The sequence below is a fragment of the Nelusetta ayraudi genome, unplaced genomic scaffold (genome assembly GCF_046127955.1).
Source record: "Nelusetta ayraudi isolate G7.1 ecotype Tasmania unplaced genomic scaffold, CSIRO-AGI_Nayr_v1 ptg000011l, whole genome shotgun sequence".
Classification (NCBI taxonomy): Eukaryota; Metazoa; Chordata; class Actinopteri; order Tetraodontiformes; family Monacanthidae; genus Nelusetta; species Nelusetta ayraudi.
This window is the reverse complement of record NW_027466061.1, coordinates 20,646,148-20,665,935: the sequence shown is the minus strand read 5'-3', so window position 1 is coordinate 20,665,935 and position 19,788 is coordinate 20,646,148. Positions and strand designations below refer to the sequence as shown.

The 19,788-nt window shown below is 39.0% G+C and overlaps 1 protein-coding gene across 1 annotated transcript; it reads left to right on the top strand.

Annotated features, from left to right (window-relative positions):
• The first annotated feature begins 734 nt into the window (after positions 1 to 734).
• LOC142885412 (macrophage mannose receptor 1-like) lies at positions 735 to 16,274 on the top strand. Its single transcript, XM_076021830.1, has 31 exons — positions 735 to 930; positions 1,166 to 1,522; positions 1,988 to 2,158; positions 2,296 to 2,451; positions 2,979 to 3,089; positions 3,548 to 3,685; positions 3,778 to 3,954; positions 4,141 to 4,295; positions 4,550 to 4,663; positions 4,888 to 5,003; positions 5,133 to 5,281; positions 5,355 to 5,554; positions 6,082 to 6,197; positions 6,529 to 6,601; positions 6,677 to 6,830; positions 7,410 to 7,448; positions 7,584 to 7,747; positions 7,929 to 7,990; positions 8,774 to 8,874; positions 8,977 to 9,119; positions 9,654 to 9,759; positions 9,991 to 10,118; positions 10,346 to 10,390; positions 10,602 to 10,704; positions 10,878 to 11,107; positions 12,736 to 12,901; positions 13,437 to 13,601; positions 13,711 to 13,827; positions 14,083 to 14,238; positions 15,404 to 15,433; positions 15,646 to 16,274. The coding sequence occupies exons 1-31, from the start codon at positions 861 to 863 to the stop codon at positions 15,897 to 15,899; spliced, it is 4,266 nt and encodes a 1,421-aa protein (XP_075877945.1). The 5' UTR covers positions 735 to 860; the 3' UTR covers positions 15,900 to 16,274.
• The last annotated feature ends 3,514 nt before the right edge of the window (positions 16,275 to 19,788 follow it).

The following is a 19,788-nucleotide window of genomic DNA, read 5'->3' as shown; positions in this document are numbered from 1 at the left end:
CAAAGAGATGAGAACTAAGACTTCACTGATACGTATCTCTCATTGGTGACAGCACCACCGTCCAGGAATCTCCTCTGACAGCTTCTGTCCCCCGCCAAACATGCAGAGGGTTGCAATTAGGCAGAAAGCTAAATTTGAGCATTCGTGGCTGTAATCACTAAACAGAGGGCTAAATAAGCTTGTATGCTTTTAATAAGCTACCATAGAATAAAAATAAAAACTTTAAACAATAATTCTAACAACAGAAAAACAATATCAAACTTACTGGAATTAAATTGTTGACCAAAGTGAGAAAATAAACATCATAAGAAAGATGAGGGTCATTAAATTAAATATTTTTTTCATTTTTGTTAATTTTCTGATAATTGCATTGTTTGTAATTTGTGTACCTGACACACTAAATACATTAAGAATAACAAAAAGCAAGGTGCTTCATAGCATTTTATCAAGAAGCAAAAGAAAAGAAATAAAACAGACCATGCTAGGTTCTTGTAGACAAAATAAACATTTTGTTGCTGCTTATACATGTTGGGCATCCTTTACACCCTCAGGACAGGATGTGAATAGGGCGAAATTATGCCATTTCTGCACTCTGTGTGTGTGTGTGTGTGTGTGTGTGCGTGCGTGCGTGCGTGCGTGCACAGACGTGCGTACGTGTGTGTGCGTGCAACCCCTACTTCCTCACCAGTCCCCCTTTGCACTAGTGAGAATATGTAGGATTGTGTCAATGTGACACATGACACTGTGAAACACTGGCAGTGTGGGTGGTGTTAAGATTGGCCTGTTTTCATTTTATTGCTCATAAGTTGCCTGCTAGCAGTGCCTGGACATCTGCTCTGGCTCTAAGACTTATCAAGAGAATGCTGACCTGGAGGATAACCCTGGCAGCCTTCCTGCTATGGATCCCGATGTCACACGGTGTAATTGATGGTAACGTATTGCTATTAAACTTCTTTAAACTGCTCCAGTATTGCTGCGAGGGAAGCACTTGTTTTGATTACACTCGTGCCAAAGGGTCACATGGCCTTGATGTGAGGATTTTACTTTGTTGTTTTGGAGTAAATTGGATATGATGTGGCAAAGTAACTCAAACTAAAACTAAACCTGTTGCAAGTAAGTTATTATTATTCCTTTTTTTTGTGGTCTGTGCTGCATGTCTTTCCAGATTCCCCATTTGTTCTCATGAACAAGGCCACTGGTTTCTGTATAGTGAAGAGATCGACCCGTTGCCTCGACGTGCGCTGGACGAGCAACAATCGACTCTTTGTCACGTCGACCAAAAAGTGCCTGGGAACGCAGGGCAAGACTGTGGGGAGTGAAGTGAGCACTTTTGACTGTGACGACAAGAATGATCTCCAGAAATGGGAGTGCAGGAATGAAACGCTGCTTGCACTCAAGGGCCAGAATCTCTACGTTGAAGTCAGAGCTGATGACACCATGGCACTCTCCAGGACTGTTGGTCCCAACAACCAGCTGACAATCACAGGCACATCCAGTGGCGCCTGTTCCAGGACACACAGAGGTAGAGTTAGAAAACCTCTGATTGAACCCAACGGTGCAGGAGAGAATGCAGCTTTCTGAACTGAGAACTTTCCACTTCACTTCACATACTGTTTGGCTGCTGTTGCCCCCTGCAAACGAGCACGTTCTCTGAAATGCATGCAGGCACAGTTCCTATTTGATTTATGTCAAAGGAGACATGCATTGCTTGACAGAGGAGCAGTGATTTTGGATTTACTTGACAGAGAAAATGTATTCAATGCAGCTAATTTGCAACTCCAGTCCTTTATTGGGCTCTTCCACAACTCTGCAGATCTATCCAATATCCCATTTATGTGATGAAAAACACTCTCCCACACAATATACACACTATTTACAGATTAGTATGATTTTGTTTGTTTGTACATAATATGACATAACATGAATAATAATAATAATAATAATAACAATAATAATAATACAATCAATCTCTTTCTCTCCCCATCAGTGCTTTACACTATTGAAGGAAATGCTTTTGGGAAGCCCTGCATGTTTCCCTTCTTGTACAAAGATCGGTGGTATGGCGACTGCACAGCATACGACTCGTCCGAAAGGCGTGCTTGGTGTGCAATTGGAACAAGATATCAACAAGAACAATGGGGATATTGCCCAACTACCTGTGAGTAGGAGCATTTCAATCGTATAATAAACCTATATAAAAAAAAGACATTAGGCAGCTACATGCTCAGTCAACGATAAGGTGGGTGACTGAAAAGAAAAAAAAAGTGCTAATCTTTCTCTTCTGCACTGACATAGCGTCTGACCACTGGCAAAGAAACCTTGCAACTGGGGCGTATTACCAGATTAACAAGCAGTCGGTGCTGACATGGGCCCAGGCGGACACCAGCTGCACACAGCAGGGCAGCACTCTGCTCAGTGTCACAGATCCCCATGAACAGGCTTTTGTCTCAGGTAAGGTGGCATCTTGTGGATGTTCACGTGTAGTGAAGCAGAAACATGTAGATCCAGAAGTGAAGAAGCATTGCTAAAAAAAAAGACTGATTAAAGTCTTTGATCTTTTGATTATTTTCCGGGTGAACAATTCGTATGAAATGTCCTGGCTGCAGGATTTCAATCATCTTGATCACTATTTTACACTGAACTACTGGAGTCATTGTGACACAGGGTTTAGGCACTCGCTTTCCCTTTATGGGCGAGCTAAAGCACTCTGGGCCTTGTTGTTGATCCTCACATTGTCATATGCTTCTTTTTTGCAAAACCTTTTGTGCAATAAATCTCAGTCCCAGTTTCGGTATGTTGTTACCAAATACAATATTGCCCAAATACAATATCCTTTGTATTTTGCCTCGTGCTTGTTGTAGTGTTAAGTTATGAAGCAATAAAAAAGCAGAAGAGAGTGGAAAAGAGGAAGCATCTTTTAACTTTCTGCCCTTGTCTTTTCCAATTCCTGTCAATCTTACAAATGTATGAATGAGCAGCACTAGTGGAAACAGGAAAACACAAACTTTGGATTGGACTGGTACTGGACCCGGAACATGGCTGGCAGTGGTCTGATGCGATGCCCTTCCGCTATTTGAGATGGTCTACAGGTAGGACTTCAAGTCAGTGCGGAAGTCTTCCCCTCTTTCAAGGCCCGTTTTGCTTCAGAGATGCACCTTTTCCTTCAAAAACTGAATTGCTGAACTGCACAAACAATCTCCAGTCTGTCTCAACTCAATGTTTAAATTCTTTAACATACTGATTTTTCCCCCCCAAAGATTTTGCTCTTTTACACATGCTGGTATCAGCTTTATTTTCCCCTTTCCCCATTGTCACTTTCAATTTCAGTTTACTTTTAATATATTTCCATCACTTGATGAACCTGACATACTTTGACTTAATGTGTGGTCGACTTTTTAAAGAAAACATAATGGCTTTCTAAACATATTCATTGATCCCTGTAGTAAAGCAATACTATGGACCTAATACTAATCTCCGTCTAGTAGATTTGCACGGTTAAAGATTGAGCTCACAAGAAAAAAAAAAAAGCCCTATGCTTTTGTTTTAGGACAACCCCTTCCCAACCCAGGGTACAACTGTGCTTATCTTGACTTTTCTGGGGAGCACTCTTGGCAAAGTTCATCCTGCACCAAGAAACTCGGCTACATCTGCTACAAAGCTGGGTCTCCACCAGCTCCTCCACAAAGTATGTGAAAATGTTTAACCTCACACGGCTACCAGGAAGTAAAGGATGAACCTCACTGAACCCTTCTGTGTTTCTTTATGTGTTAATATCAGTTGAGCATGGATACTGTTCCAACCATTGGATTCCCTACGATGGCCATTGCTTTCACCTCAATCGCGCTCCTCAGACATGGTTTAATGCTCAGAAAGAATGCCGCAAAGAGGAGGGGGACCTGGTCAGCATCCGTAATGTGGAGGATCAGAGCTTTGTCATCTCTCAACTTGGATATGGTATGTAAAGACAACAGGGGTGTTTAAAAATAAAGATTGGATGACATTAATTTTAATATGATTCATAGTCGCATGCACACACAAAAAAAATAACAAGTTGCATTAGAAGCGCTGACTAATGTACACTAATAGTCATGTCATGCTTCAAAAATATGAGTTTTAAAGTTTTAAAACGGTTTGGTGCAGCGTCCACGGATGAGCTCTGGATTGGGCTGAATGACATACGGACGGAAGGACTGTTTGACTGGGGTGATCACTCCACTGTAAGCTACACCAGTTGGACCTATGGGAAACCAACTGTCTCCATAAATACGGAAGACTGTGTTTTAATCACTGGAGAGGTGAGAGGAATCATGTGCGAGTAATGTACATTTGTGGAATGTCCCTGCCATATCAAAACACATTGACACATTTCTTTTTGTCCCCAGTTTTCCCTCCAAAAAATGAGGCAATTTTTATATTGTTTTAAAAAGAAGATTTTTGTATTAATTATTGAATCTGGCCTCTAAACAAATATGATATGCCTTTATCAGAGTCACTGGCAATGTGTTTTATTGACAAGAGCAGATGTTTGACGTCAACTCCTGTTTTGCAGAACGGGAACTGGCAAGATCGAACGTGCGATGAGAGACATGGCTTTATCTGCATGAAGCAAAGTACCACCGAAAGCACAGGAGAAGAAGTTTATGTGGAAATCGGCTGCAAATTTGTGAGTCAGGGTTGCACTTGGAGAAGTGATCTGATGATTTGGCACCTTGATTCTGAACACAGAATTAAACATCACAAATAAATACTGGGTATCAGTTTAGCGAACGCATACACAGCAATCATGGTAACTTGTGCAAATGGAGCACAGCTATATAGTTATTTCTGTTAGTTTGAAAGGTAAGGGTCATTCTACAGTGAAAATTCATTCACTCTCTTTTTCAACAGGGATGGAAAAGACACGGCTCTTACTGCTACTTTGTGGGAACTGCGACAAAGACTTTTAATGACGCCAAAGCTGACTGCGTGGCTTCGGACTCCTATTTAGCCGACGTGTCAAATGGGTAAAAAAAAAAAAAAAAATCTTTCATGGTCAATTCAACACAGAGAAGGGTGAACGATCCCTAGTGTTAAGCAAGAAAAACTAAACAAAAACAACAACAAAGCAGTAAATTTGTGTGTAACATTGCCAGGGTGGACAACGCATTCCTTGTCAGCCTGGTAGGCTTGAGGCCAGAAAAACACTTCTGGCTGGGCCTCTCCAATCAGGAAAACATTGATGAATTTGTGTGGACAAAAGCAAATTCAGTAACATTTACTCACTGGAATACTGCAATGCCAGGTATGGAGAAAGAAACCTCACATTTAAAAATCGAGCAAGCGAATAAAGATCAACAATTTCATTTTTCTTCCAGGCTCCCAGCAGGGCTGCGTGGCCATGACAACTGGCATTTTGGCTGGGCTCTGGGATTTGCTGCCCTGCTCCAACACAGAGAAATACATCTGCAAACATCTGGCAGAGGGGGCGGTATTGACTGTTCCACCACCAACTCAAGCTCCGCCTACGTGTCAAGAAGGTTGGACTCGAGTGGGGACGAGAAACTACTGCGCCAAGGTACAAGAACTGACTTGTCTGACTTGACTGAAAGAAATATGACAACAAACACATATGAGGTCATTTTGAAAGGATTTAAAGTTAAGCTGAAGTCCTGGTGACTGTCACATCCAGAAGGATGCAAAATTTGTCCTGCGCATTTGACCCATCCCCGGAGGGAGCGGTGGTAAATAATATGCAAAAGTGAGAGAAGATGCTGATGAAATGTTGATGAAGAAATATAAAAAGGCTCAATGTTTTGGCAATCTAGGATTGTTAACTGTTTTTATTTTTTTTTCAATGTATTTACAAGCAATTTAACCAGGATTGCAATTTTACATTGGCATTAAGTAACTTAATGGGATAAGGACAAGAGAGTTTTAATTCTAACTGACATTGACGTTACTGTAACATTCAACATAACTAAAAACTACTCACCGTAACATGATTATAGTAATTCGTTTTCTTGATTTGTTTTTAACTTGTTGCTGGTTTGAAAATAAACTCACAACATTTGTGATCTAAGTCTCTGTCTTCTTGGGCCTAAGTTTTTTACAGGACCACGATCACATGAGAAGACTTGGTTTGAAGCCCGGGACTACTGTAGGGCCATTGGAGGTGACCTGCTCAGCATCCACAGCAGTTTGGAACTCTACGTGGGGCGGTAGGAGCTGGCAAAACAAATAAATAAAAGTTGTAACTGCGGCACAAATTGACAATCTATATAACTATTTATTTGCCCAAAGAGAAATTAGTGGAAGATTATGTATAATATAATGCAATGATTTTAAAGAAATAGATAGTAATATATCTATGTGTTGTATCATTATGTAATATACTGCATACATTTTGTGTTTGGTCCCTAAACAATTTTTCCCCACTTTTTTTGCTTTCACTAAATCATCTTAATCATCAGCTGTTTGTTTGATTTTTTTATTTTACTATTTTTGTTATTTTTGAATGTGAGAGTCATAATATGGTTTCATGTATCCTAGACATGGAAGAGCTTGGATTGGGCTTCATGTTCCTGACCCTTCAACTGGTTATGTTTGGAGTGATAGATCCTCAGTAAGTGAACTGTACTTCTTGATAAAGTTTGATTCCTTTTTAATAGTAACATTCTTGTAATCTCTGCATTTGCAGGTAAACTTCCTCCACTGGCAGGAAGGAGAGCCAAACAATTTTAACGACGATGAATCGTGTGCTGAGTACAGAATTTACAGCTTTGGCCAGGGCGGGTCCTGGAACGACATGAACTGTGAGAGTTACAATGACTGGCTGTGTCAGATTCGTGCAGGTACAATCAGTAGTACATTTCATTGCTTTCACTCTGTTGGGGTCACATCTGTTGAGTCTAACATCAGCTGACAGTCTTGTCCCCTCAAGTCTGCATGTTCAGTAGTTGGTAGAAATTTAAAGAGAAAAATGAAAACTGTGTTACCCATACATTTTAAAATCAGTTGACTTGATCCAGATTCAACCTCTTCAATTTGCTCTGAAAATTTGCTATTTTGAGGATGTAGTTGGTCCCATGTGAAGGGTACCGCTTTTTGTTTTTTAGCACAAAATAAAAACAGTGAGGTTTAGTGTTTTATGATTTGCATTCATATATCACCTTGCATGTTCACATTATAATGATATGCATAAGAGCAATTCAACCAAGTGATCAGTAAAAGTCTATTTCCTTTTTCCTATTTTACATATTTTTTAATGATAAATTGCTGTGTGTTTGAAAAACACAATGATACATCTTCAATTCTCTTCTTGGCACTTCTCTTCCTCTCTTTTGATTTTCAACTAAAGAACCAGACGATAAGACTCACAGTGTTGTTTTTTTTCCCTTTCTTACGCTGAAATGATGCTTGTGGACTCTCAGGAGTGATTCCAATACCTCCTCCGAACAACACAGAAACAAGTAAGTTGACGCAAATTCAGTCGCACCCTCAAAGTCAGTGACGAAGAAAGAAAGAAAAAAAAACATGCTGCTTGGATTTGACACATGAGGTTCATGCAGCAAATTATGTTTGGCTTTGTGCTTTAACAAATGCAGCTAACAACCTCACATCGGATGGATGGATCAAATGGAGGGAGAATCAGTACTACATCAATGAGAACCCAATGTACATGGATGATGCTCGTCACTACTGTAGGCAGAGGCACGGAGACTTGGTTTCTATCAACAGTAAAGATGAAAATACTTTCATATGGAAACAGGTGATTTTCTCTCATTATCACTCATTCTGAAGACTGAATGTAGAATAAATGTATTAACACTAGTAATGCATTCCCCCCTCGCTCTCTCTCTCTCTCTCTCTCTCTCTCTCTCTCTCTCTCCCCCTCTCTCTCTCTGTCATTCTCCCTCACTCTCCCTCTGTCTCTCTGTGTGTGTTTACAGATTTCAAGAAATTATGGGACCTTTTATATCGGTATGTCAGTTGGTCTTGATGGATCACTCTGGTAGGTATAAAGGAACAAAAAAAATACAAAGAATGAACTAATAATAGGCAACAAATATTCTGTGGAGTAGGACTATTCTTTATCTACAGTTAAAAACAAACCAACCAAAATCGTTAAATTAGATAAAAAGTATAAAATTAATACAAACGCTAAACAACAATAGTTGACAAACTATTATCCTCCCATCCTTTCCAGATACTAGATTGTACTCTCATTTATGGATCTGGCACGGTTTTTAATGATTAAATCTGCCTGACATGAGTCAAGGCATCAAGGGTCCAACCCTCCAACCTTGGGTCTTTTTGTGTGGTGTTTGCATGTGTGGTGTTTGCTGGGGTTCTCCCACAGTTTAGAGATATTTGCATCAAATTCACTGGGAACTTTAAACTTTCTGTGGCACGAATGGTTGTTTGTCTCTGTGTTTGCCGTGCAATTAAGCTGGCGAGTCGTTCAGTGTACAATCCCTCCTTTACCCTAAGACAACTGGGATAGGCTCATGCATCCCTGTAACCATGAATACAGAAGAAGTTGTCAAAGAAATTGGATGGACAGATAGAGACTCGGATAATACGAAACATAGAGAGTGACACAGATAATTTGTGGGTTTTTTCATTGCTGGATGAAACATCTCCATTCATACAGTAAAACAGGGGAATTGATTTATTTGCTCGCCCTATATTGTATGTGCTCTTTCAGTAGGCTATGCAACTTGGCAACAATGTGCAATATATTGTAGCATCTCCAATAATAAAGTAGACTACATTTCTCTACTTCTTCTTTAAGGTGGATGGATGGCACCACGCTGGGGATACAAAGGTGGGATGAAAACGAACCAAATACCAATAACGTTGGTGCAAACTGCGTTTTAATGACATATTACATGGGTGAGTGATGTGAAAATTTTCATGCAGTCATATCCTTGTATAACATCAGTGAAAATGAATTATAGCGCAGTCAGTTTACTTTCATGTCTACTGATTTCACAGGCTTCTGGACGACGTGTAATTGTGGCCAAGAGCACAGATCTATCTGTAAGCGGCCAGGCTCGACTCCTGCCAACAGTACTGTGGCACCTACAGTTCCTCCAAAGGGTGGCTGCCCACTAAGCTGGACCAAATTTGACACGAAGGTCAGATGTGACTGGTAACCCGAAGGTGTCACACTTCTAGAGTTGTCTCAAGGCTTTCTAAGAGTCATATACATCAGTTTAGTTCTGTGTGTGTGTGTGTGTGTTTTTTTTTTTTGCATACGAGCAAGATATCTTATTCACACAAAACATTTTGCTATCCACACGTGATAATTTTCTGATGTACAAAATTTGCTTGTAAGACGTTTCTGTGGTAATATATTGTATTCTGTTGCTATTGAACTTGGTTTGTGGGCAAATGAAATATTACAGCAAAGGATCACATTTGCAGTTTTATGCAAACATTTCTTTAGAGAAGACTAATTACCATAGTTCAAAACACCATTAAGCAATGCACCAATTCGTTATAGCTTACTGTATACTCTTCTATATCCTACAAGGGAAATGTAGATGCCTTTTTGTAAGTGTACCCTGTTTTCACAGTTTCTTAATAACACTAGGATTGTACAGTAGTAATAAAGAGAAGAATGTAAAAAAAACAACAAACAAACAAACAGCTCAATTTCTCATCCACAGTGCTATAATATCATCACTGACCGGGTGGCTACCTGGGAAGATGCAAGGAGACAGTGCATTTCCTTTAACGGCCAATTAGTCTCAATTCCCACAAGGCGAATACAAGGTTTGTGCTGAGAATTATTTTTTACTTAAAAATCAGAATTGAATGAGTGAATAAATTGTTTTTATTGTCATTGTACACATTACAACAAAATTATATAATAAACAGTACACATTGTTTTTTCATGCAATTTGTTGTTAAATGTATCATTTGGCTTTAAAAGGTTCACCTTAAAGCACCAACATTTGAAGTGTGAATTGAAGACCATACTAATGTTAATTTCTGTTCCAACAGCTTTCTTGACCACCAAATTGGCTCAACTAGGAGCAACAGATCTGTGGATTGGCTTAAGAAGTACAAATCATGAAGGATTTTTTTGGAGTGATGGTAAACCAAGACTGTACATCAACTGGGGCAAAACGGCAAGTATCTGAAAAACACTTGGACTAATTGTAACATGCGTTGAATTGTAATATCGATTGGTGAGTTTTATCAGAACGAATGAAAACTTTTCAGAATGAAGGTGCAATGAAGTCGCTGTTGTTTTAATTAGATTTGTGTGTTACTGTGTATTCTAAATTTAAGACAGTTGACTAATAAATTATAAATATGTAAATGCATGAAAAATAAAATGTGTTTTTCTCTCTAGACAAACAGACCTCATCATGATAGCTTTTATCAAAGATGGAACGAGGTAACATGACTCCATTTGTCTTATTATTATTATTATTATTATTATTATTATTATTATTTTATTTTTTTTTATTTTTTTATTTTTTTTTTAGTTGAGTTAGTCATTTTAGTTGATCTGAAGCAGATACTAGGCATATGAAGAGAAATAGCTGGTCAAGCAAGCATCACTGCAGTAATTTGAAATCCAAACCACTCCATATTACTATTAACAGGACGACTGTGTCGTGATGTCCACCAATCCTTTACTCGGCATTGGTAAATGGCTACCCAAGTCCTGCAATAACACTTATGGATTCATCTGTAATCGGGATCTTGGTGAGTTTATGCCTCTCCTATTGGCTAAGGTAAAAAACAACAACATATGAAACAAACAACACACACATGGTAAAACAGAAACAGAAAGCATGACATCATCCTCACTTCCCCCTGGCAAACACAGGATGAAATTTTAACGCCCTATACATGTATCTTATTTCTGTCCTCTGCAGACCCAAGCATCACGGCTCAACCTGATACAATCCCAGTTATTTATGTGACTCTGGGCAATGACAGTTTGAAGGTTGTGACCAAAACTCTCACCTGGGAGGATGCCAAAAAGAACTGTGAGGGTGAAAAAGCCAACTTGGTTTCTATACGAAACCAGTGGTCCCTGGCCTACGTTGAACTGATGGCCATGAATCTCAAAGCCCCTGTTTGGATTGGACTCAACAAAAAAATGGTACGAGATTGTGGCACAATTCAAGCATTGACACAATGTATTATCAGGAAGGATATGCGGCTCAATCCAGAAATATCGGTATTTCCGATCTAGAAATGTGTTTTTATTTAGAATCGATCTTCACATCAAAATATTGATCTCAAGTCTGTTTTCACAAGAAATATCAATACTCCTATGATACCTGTTGTGGAAAAGAGCGAAGATGCCGATGCTGGAATACTGGGATAATAAGTAATTTAATGAACAAACAATAAAAAGGGGATCGGAGCTCCGAGGCACAAAACACAGTAAAATGGGAGTGCGAGTGCGAGGAGGGAAGGAGGAAGAAGGTCTTTTATACACTGGACTGGGAGGGGAAGAGATAAGGAAGGGAAGAAGAGGGAAACAAAGCACAGAGAATCAGCACAAGCTGACACATTTACAGCCTCCTCTGGCGGACCACGAGGAGAATGTCTCGAGAAGGTTATACTATGAAACGAACAGATTACACGTGCTACTAGTGATCATATGACACAGAATACAACAGAATAAAGAATAACCCAAGAATACATATTTCCCATTACAATACCGAACGTGTCATCAAGTCTAAAAAGGTATAAACTGAAATATGTTGATTCAATATTAGTGTAGGATATAGGAACTACTTTTCCTTTTGGCTTCCGCGCTCTGTAAAGTTTGGCGCCTGCGCACACTGATACGCGTGCACACGACAGCAGCCTCGTTAATCACAAGTCACAGGAGAGGACAGAAGAAGCTGCGATCTGGCCGTTAGAAAACGAAACGTCGTTTGGAGTCATTTCACCAGTGTAAACATAAACGAGGCATAGTACCACACAGAAGAACATGAGGAGTTACAGGCAGTGCAGGAAATATCCCCACCCCCCTCCCGAATGATTCAGAGCATTATGATAAAAGCCCTTTAGACAGGCAGACAGTGTCCAGGTATATTGTGAAAATGATCAAAGGCAAACACATGTATATTACATACATTTATATACAATACAATAATGTATTCTGTCAGTTTTGCATTAAAACATAATCTTTATTTTCTTTTAAAAGTATTTTAAGATTGTTTTAGTGTTTAGTTGGAAGAACAATATGTAGTAATTAATTTAATTAGCATTCCTGCCATCATCTTAACACAAGCCAGTGTCACTCATAAAAAGTTGGAAAATACATACTGTAACTGAACTCTTACTTAAAAAGCACATTTAAAATAAACTCATAGCTATTTATATTGATGTGTGACATGTTAGTTGTAGTTCTTATAATATATATATACATACATATATATATATATATATATATATATATATATATATATATATATATATACATATACATATATATATACATATATATATATACACATTAGCCTTGGTATTACTTGGTATCGGATCTAAAGCAAGAATAGTGGTATCGCGAGTCACTAAAATCAGGCAGTGTCCTATAGAATGGAAATTGCTATTGTGCAATATAATTATTTTAAAACAATAAACTGGCATCACACTGAAATGGCATACAATGTATTATTTGGTAGAGTGAGGCACTTTTTGTGAGATGATCAAGATGGTTTAAAGTTTCAACTATGATCAATTTAACTTTGATTTTTACCGTTTATGCTGCAGACTGGCGGCTATTTCCGGTACACTGACGGCTGGAAGATGAGCGTTGTCAGCTGGGGGGAGGAAGAGCCAAGCAAGGACAAGCCTTGCGTGTATGTGGACATTGATGGAAAGTACAAGACTGCTTTGTGTAATCAGACCCTAAACAGCATCTGCATGCAGACGTCAGGTTTGTTGACAACCTATCTATTCCATACGTCTTTCCTTGTGTGAGAGCTCCAAGTTAATGCAACTCTTGTGAAAACTGAGAGTTAATTTGTGCTGTCCTGGTAGGTGTGTGCTTAAATGTTGCAATGAGCATTTGTTCTGCCTTATGTTACAAAGACACCTTGTGGGTTCACTATGTCAGATGTCAGACAGCAATATTCAATTTCTATTTTTTTTTTTTTAAAGATAACTACAAAGAAACTCGGATTTCACATCCACATGGTTCAACTCCAGTTAAAATTCTTTCAGTTAGTTAAAGTTCCCCATATTTTATAACCAGTCAGCCACCTTTATGAAGAGAGAGGTACATCAGAGGTAGAGTTGCTATTTAAGCGAGAAACGACTGCCGCAAGCTGCTCTGAAGAATCACAGAGCAATAGCAAGGCAATAGCAGGAATTAGAATTACTATTAAGATTTCATTCAAACAAATTACATTTGTATACAAAATGGAATTATAAAGAACATTTTTGACCCCGTTTCCTTTGATGACTTGCAGAAGTGCCACCAACGGAGTCAACCTTATACCCTGGGGTCTGCCCAGAAGACACTCAAGGAGACTATCGAGAACGTTATTCCTGGCTGCCCTATAAGGGCCATTGTTATTTATTTGTTACAGATCTGATTGAATGGGCAGATGCCGTTAGTAGCTGTGTTAGACATGGTAAATGACAAACAATTCTGGACCCACTTGATATCTGGTGTCCTAATCATTCAATTACATTGATCATTATTATTATCATTATGACTATTATTTTTATTATGTCCCAAAGGTGGAACTCTCGCCAGCATTGAAGATCCAGATGAACAGAAATTCATTGCAAGCAATTTGGAACTATTTAAAGACAGCCACACATCTTTCTGGGTTGGACTGTATAAAACACACAGAGGTATGAACACATCTATATCTGAAGAATTAACATTTACAATCAAGCAGAAGCTAGCTAACTCCCCCTGACTCATTCTATCGGCCAACACTGATATTACACAGGCTCATGGGTAGCATAATATGAGCACTGCTGCACTGAGATAAAAAAACAAATAATAATGTATTTAGGACTGTTTGTACGTCAAGGCAATACTTGGCTATGTTTCCACCTCTGTTCTTCTCAGCAGTCTTACACTGTGTTTCTGTTTGGCCAAAGGTTCATGGAAGTGGTTGGATAAGACAGTCCTGGACTTCACCAATTGGGCTGAAGATGAGCCTGAAAATGACTTTGGGGAGGTCAGCACAGCAGATGGGGCCTGGAAGACGGGTCGCGGATGGCACGACAGGGGTTACATCTGTGAAACACCCAAAGGTGAGACAATCAAATTCAGGTTTAGGTGAAATGATGTGAAAATACTTTCACAAACCTAATATGTCAGAGAAAGCCACAGAGGCTATTGATTTAATCTTCTTTATATGTCTGCAGGTAGAATAGAGTCTAGAGCAATATTTATTCTCCAGGACATCTGTGCATTATCTCTTCATTGTTGTTGTTTTTACATGTAATACTAGAAAAGAAAAAAAAGTTTGTATTAAGTTAATATTGTCTGTTTTGGTTACTCTTTATAGAAAGGCACTTAACTCTAGATACATTGAAAAAATGTACATATAACTACAGCCAAAAATCTATCTTATCTTTGTTGACTGCACAGGTAAAATAAAGATTTGGCACTCGTTCCAATCCAACATAACTCACAAGACGTTTGTGATATTCAACTTTCAGATAAAATTCAGAATGCATCAAAAATGTACTCTAAGCTTTACGAGTGACCTTAATGATAAATGGACTGCACTTCCATAGCCAGCACCTTCACGACGGTAATCCAAAGGGCTTTACAAAGGCCTTTCATTCACCCATTCACACTCACATTCACCCACCAAATAATTTGATCTCACCTTAAGTTCAGAATGTACTTGAGGTCCATCTGTTCAATGTTTCTTGGACAGATGGATAACACGCTGTTCTTTACCAGTGTAACCAACCAAAAACAAACAAACAAAACAAATAAACAAACAAACACAAGTCTTGTACATGACTACTGAATGTTGTGGTGTAATCACAGTTTCGTCTTCATCCTGCTGTCCACATTTGACATCCTGACACAAAGCCATTTCATCATAAAGTCACACTACAAGTTATTGAGATGCTGACATTTTTGCTGTTATAAAATTACCACTGCTGTTAGCTTCCCGTTTTTCAATTCATTCTTTGAAATGAAAAAAATGCCATTGCATGCCTTTGCTTAAATGCCCTACTTTCAAACTTGTTTCCATAAATTTTGACCTCAACTCAAATATCGCTAGTTTTCTTTGTGAGTTGAGTAGATCTTATGTTGAGTGCGCATTGCCAGTGAGTATATACAGAATATGGAGTGACAGGTCTGGATCTGACAGTTGACAAGGACAACTAACGTTACACAATAAGTTGATGCGAAGTGGTGAGCTACCTATGAACTTCTGTCTGTTTCACCCAACAGTGAATCCTATGGATCCAGAATCAGAGGCTGGTAAGTAATATTTTTTTTATCCTTTAAATATGCTGCAGTATTTGCATGATTACATAGGATTATTTTTCGACATAAACATTCAACATGAATTGTTGAATGTTTATGTCGCAGCATAAACATTGCGACATTGCGAGAGAAATCCCTCCAGTTTGTGATTTTTATTATTTTGTTTCGGAATGGTCTAAATAAGTATGTATTCATTTGTTTTACAGAACCTCATGGAAGTAATAATCCTCAGGGTCGTGCCCGCACTAGCCTGGTGGTTGTTCTGGTCTTTACTGTGATTTCCACACTGATGGCCATTGGATACTTTCTCTACAAAAGGTCCCCTATTCCTTTGATTGCCTTGCCCACCTTTGAAAATCCGCTGTACTTCGATGGTGAGCCATCCCAGCCTGACGTGGTCGACACCAATAAAATGATTGCGAAGGAGGAAGAAAACCCTGAGCAATTTATAACTTTGTGATTCTCAGCACAGTAAAGTCTTTCGGGACATTCGCAGTAAAGAAGAATGTATTTCACAGTCAAACTCTTGCAAGTGTATGTGTGTTTTTTTTCTAAATATACGCAATATGTATTCAGTAATTTAACAATGTTTGACATAGTACAAGTTTCAATGGAGGTGGCAACGCCTGCTCTCGTGGAACAGAACAATTTAGGCTCTAGGATGTCTCTGTTGGAATGTCTCAGTTTTTTATCACCTGTGATTACCTGTACAGTATATAGTTGACACGTGCTTATGTTGACTAGATGCTGTTGATTGCTTGTAAAAAAGAATCTTTACAATTTTGCTGTCAATTAGATAATAAACCTGGTGCTGAACAATAAATGAGGAAACTGTTATTGGTGAGCTCATCATTCAATTTCACTGAAACTAGTTCATTCTTTCTCTATATATCTGTATTGTGAAGACAGATTAAGTTAATTGATTCTATCAATCAGCAGCAGCTACATATCAGCTGAAGACACAGTTACACTATTACATTTTGTTGAACTGTGGCAAGCTGTGGAATAGCAGCAACTGTGCAGATCAAACTGAGGAAAGGCTCGGACAGGAATGAAAAACATGCTTTCAAGATAGGTGTCATTGTGGTGTTACCCTCAGTTTAGTGGAAAAAAAACAAAACAGACGTGTACAATTTTTATGACGAGATGAGAATTTGTTTGAACATGGCTGTGTTGCATCTAAGGGTATTTATAACAAGAATAATAAAGAGTGGGAATTTATTTATGTTTTCCCCAAATAAAGAAATAAAGTTGAAGGTTCAAGTTTAAAGTCCAATTCTTAGTTTTCTAGAGTGAAATAAAGATAATCACACCATGCATTTATCAGTAGCAAGGCTTTCAAGATATATTTTTAAATTAGTTTAGTTTATTTATATCACTGTAAAACATACAACATTGCAAAACCAGGACACAAGTTATGTGGAGGAAACGATGGAAGCCTCAAAGGCTTGAGATTCCTCCCGCTTAAAGACGCTGATTGTGCTGATAACTGTCTGTTCACTCGAAAAAAGAGAAGACTGTAATAGAGATGGCTAGCCAAGCCCAAACACCGGATAATAGTCCTATTTCCAGCAGACTATTTCATCAAAGCTACAACTGACTGCTTTCTGTAAAGATGGTGAGTCATTTGAGATGAATACACTGACTTATTCAGCTCTGTTTTCTTCATCTCAAATAAAGTGCAACATAAGGAAAGTAAAGGAGGCCACCTCTTCCAAGCTTGTGTTGCTTTTCAGTCAGATAAACAGTGACAAACATTTGGCAAAGTCTCGGTCTAGTTCTTTTAATCGCTGTCAAATCTTGTGTGCATAATAGGGCAAAGAGCAGAACACACCACACCAAAGTCTTTCCTATTTCAGCCGTTGGTTTTCTTCACTTCATTCTTTCTGCAAAGTCGACAGACTGACAGTGGTATGCACCAACACTTGCATGCACAGAGACGGGTCTGGGTCACAACGGCATAGTTGGTACTGTTTGTTCCATTCCAGTTTTATCCTTGACAAACGAAGAAAAAACAGCAACACATCACTCTCCCTGATTGTGCCTCTGATAAATCGGGTTTGGCTGTTACCAGTTATCATTTTCTGCAAGAAATAGGGAATCTTTGAGGATACAGCGGTATGCACAGAGAGGGGTCAGGGTCACAGTGGCATAGTTGGTACGGCTTGTTCCATCTAGGATTTATCCTTGACAAACCATGAAAAAACAGTAACACGTCACTCTCCCTGATTGTGTCTCTCATAAGTTGGGTTTGAGTGTTACTAGCTTATCATTTACTGCAATAAATAGGGTCACTTTGGCTCTCCATCGTCTGCAGCTGGTAGGCGAGTAGCTGGAATCAGGATTGTCCATCGTACAATGGTGAGATACGGCAGTGACAACAATGTTGCCGTAAGTGCTAAGTGTCTAGCTGTGGACCGGCAAGGCAGTACAGTGGCAGCATCCAGTCCCATAAATAATCATGGCCTGTGCAAGACAAAATTGAGGCAGATCGCTGAGCTGCTAGTGAGCCTGGAACAACTGCTTGTAAATGTGATGGCATAGCCCTTTACACAGGGTCTATCCAGAATCAGTCAGTGAAGGTTTTTTTTCTGTAATCCCGCAGCGGCACTCTCGTCGTTGATATATGTGGGGTTCTGGTCTGTAAATGGATGATGTAATTTCCCTTTTCTGACTTTTCCATCATCGTTGTCCAGGGTGTCTCCCTGTCTTTGCCTTATGGCAGTTGGGATAGGCTCCAACAGACCCCCACAACCCTGAGTGCAGGAGGAATCGAGTACAGAGGATGGATGGATGGCTGGACTTTTGTAGCATCATTGTACTGACAGATATCTGAGAGACTCCAGCGCAAGCAAACATTTCACTACAATCTTATCATAACAGATCAGTACGTCATCCACATAGCAGACAATTGTTGGGTGGACTTAACCTTGATAGATTAGACAACATTACAGTGGAGTAGAAAATGGGATTACCAGTCTTAATGTCAATGTTTATATGATTTTGTCAGTGTTTGTTCGTGACCTGCTCTGCAGTTGTCAACATTACATATTTAATCACTTTGAGGAAACACACACGTAATAAGGCCTTGTCTCCGTCACCGTCATTGTTCAGGTGAGGTCTTTCTACGTCTGGACAGGCTTTGGTGGAGAAGGATAACCTGACTTGGTCTTGCCCTTCTTAAGAAATAGTGATTATAACAATATAATAAACCATGCTCTGACTCTTTGAATTGCCAGTAAAGCTCACTGTAATAACAGTATTAGTAACAATTGTAATGTTATTGTTAATATTATTATTACAATATATATCATGCAAGTGTAAGGAGAACTACATTTAGTATTTCCATAGTAGCCAAATTGAGTATTATTTATTAAACCCTTCATATGTGTGTAAATTATGTATTGTAATTAGCCAATATATTATGTAGATGCTTATTTCTTTACTTGTACGGTAGCTGAACGACTTATTTTGCACATCTGGCATTCCTTTTAATGTAACCGATATTAATGGAAATTATCTGGAGATCTTCCAGTAGATATCTACTCATAAAATACCTGATATTTATAAAGTAGAGGGAATACCACTACTATTCCAGGTACTAACAGTGCAACTTTTTGTATCTTTATGATGTGACAAAATCCATCCATCCATCCATTTTCAATACGCGCTTCTTCCTGAGCTCAGGGTCACGGGGTCTGCTGGAAGGCAGGGTGACACCCTGGACAAGTTGCCAGTTCATCGCAGGGCCACATTGAGACAAACAACCATTCATACATTCAACCATTCAACCGGAATCCGGAGAGAGCCCACACACACACACAGGGAGAACATGCGAACGCCACACAGAAAGGTCCCAGGCCCGGAATCAAACCCACAACCTTCTTGCTGTGAGATGACAGTGCTAACCACTGCACCACCGTGTCACCCCATGTGACAAAATATCATGGTTAAAATGTTTTTCATAATTTTCATCATCAACATCACATATTTCAAATCTTATTTCAATTGTTTGTTTGTTTTTATCTTTTGGTCTTTTGTGATCAGTGATCATGTAAACAAATTGATGAAAACAGATTGATTGCGATGAAAAGCATTAGTTGAGCAAGCCTTTATTTTTGGGAAATGTCTAATTTCTCACCACTTATGGGCCAAACTAACTCAGCATTTTGCCTGTAGGTTTACAGTAAACTGACACATTTGAGTTCCCCATGAAAATGTTGACATAATTATTCTGAAAGAGTGAACCATGTTGATGATTAATTTTTTTAAAAAAAAACTCTTTGTGGGAGGAGAGTGGGAGTGGGAGATAGCTCAGTTGCGATGAGAAAACCTCTACCAAGCTCTCG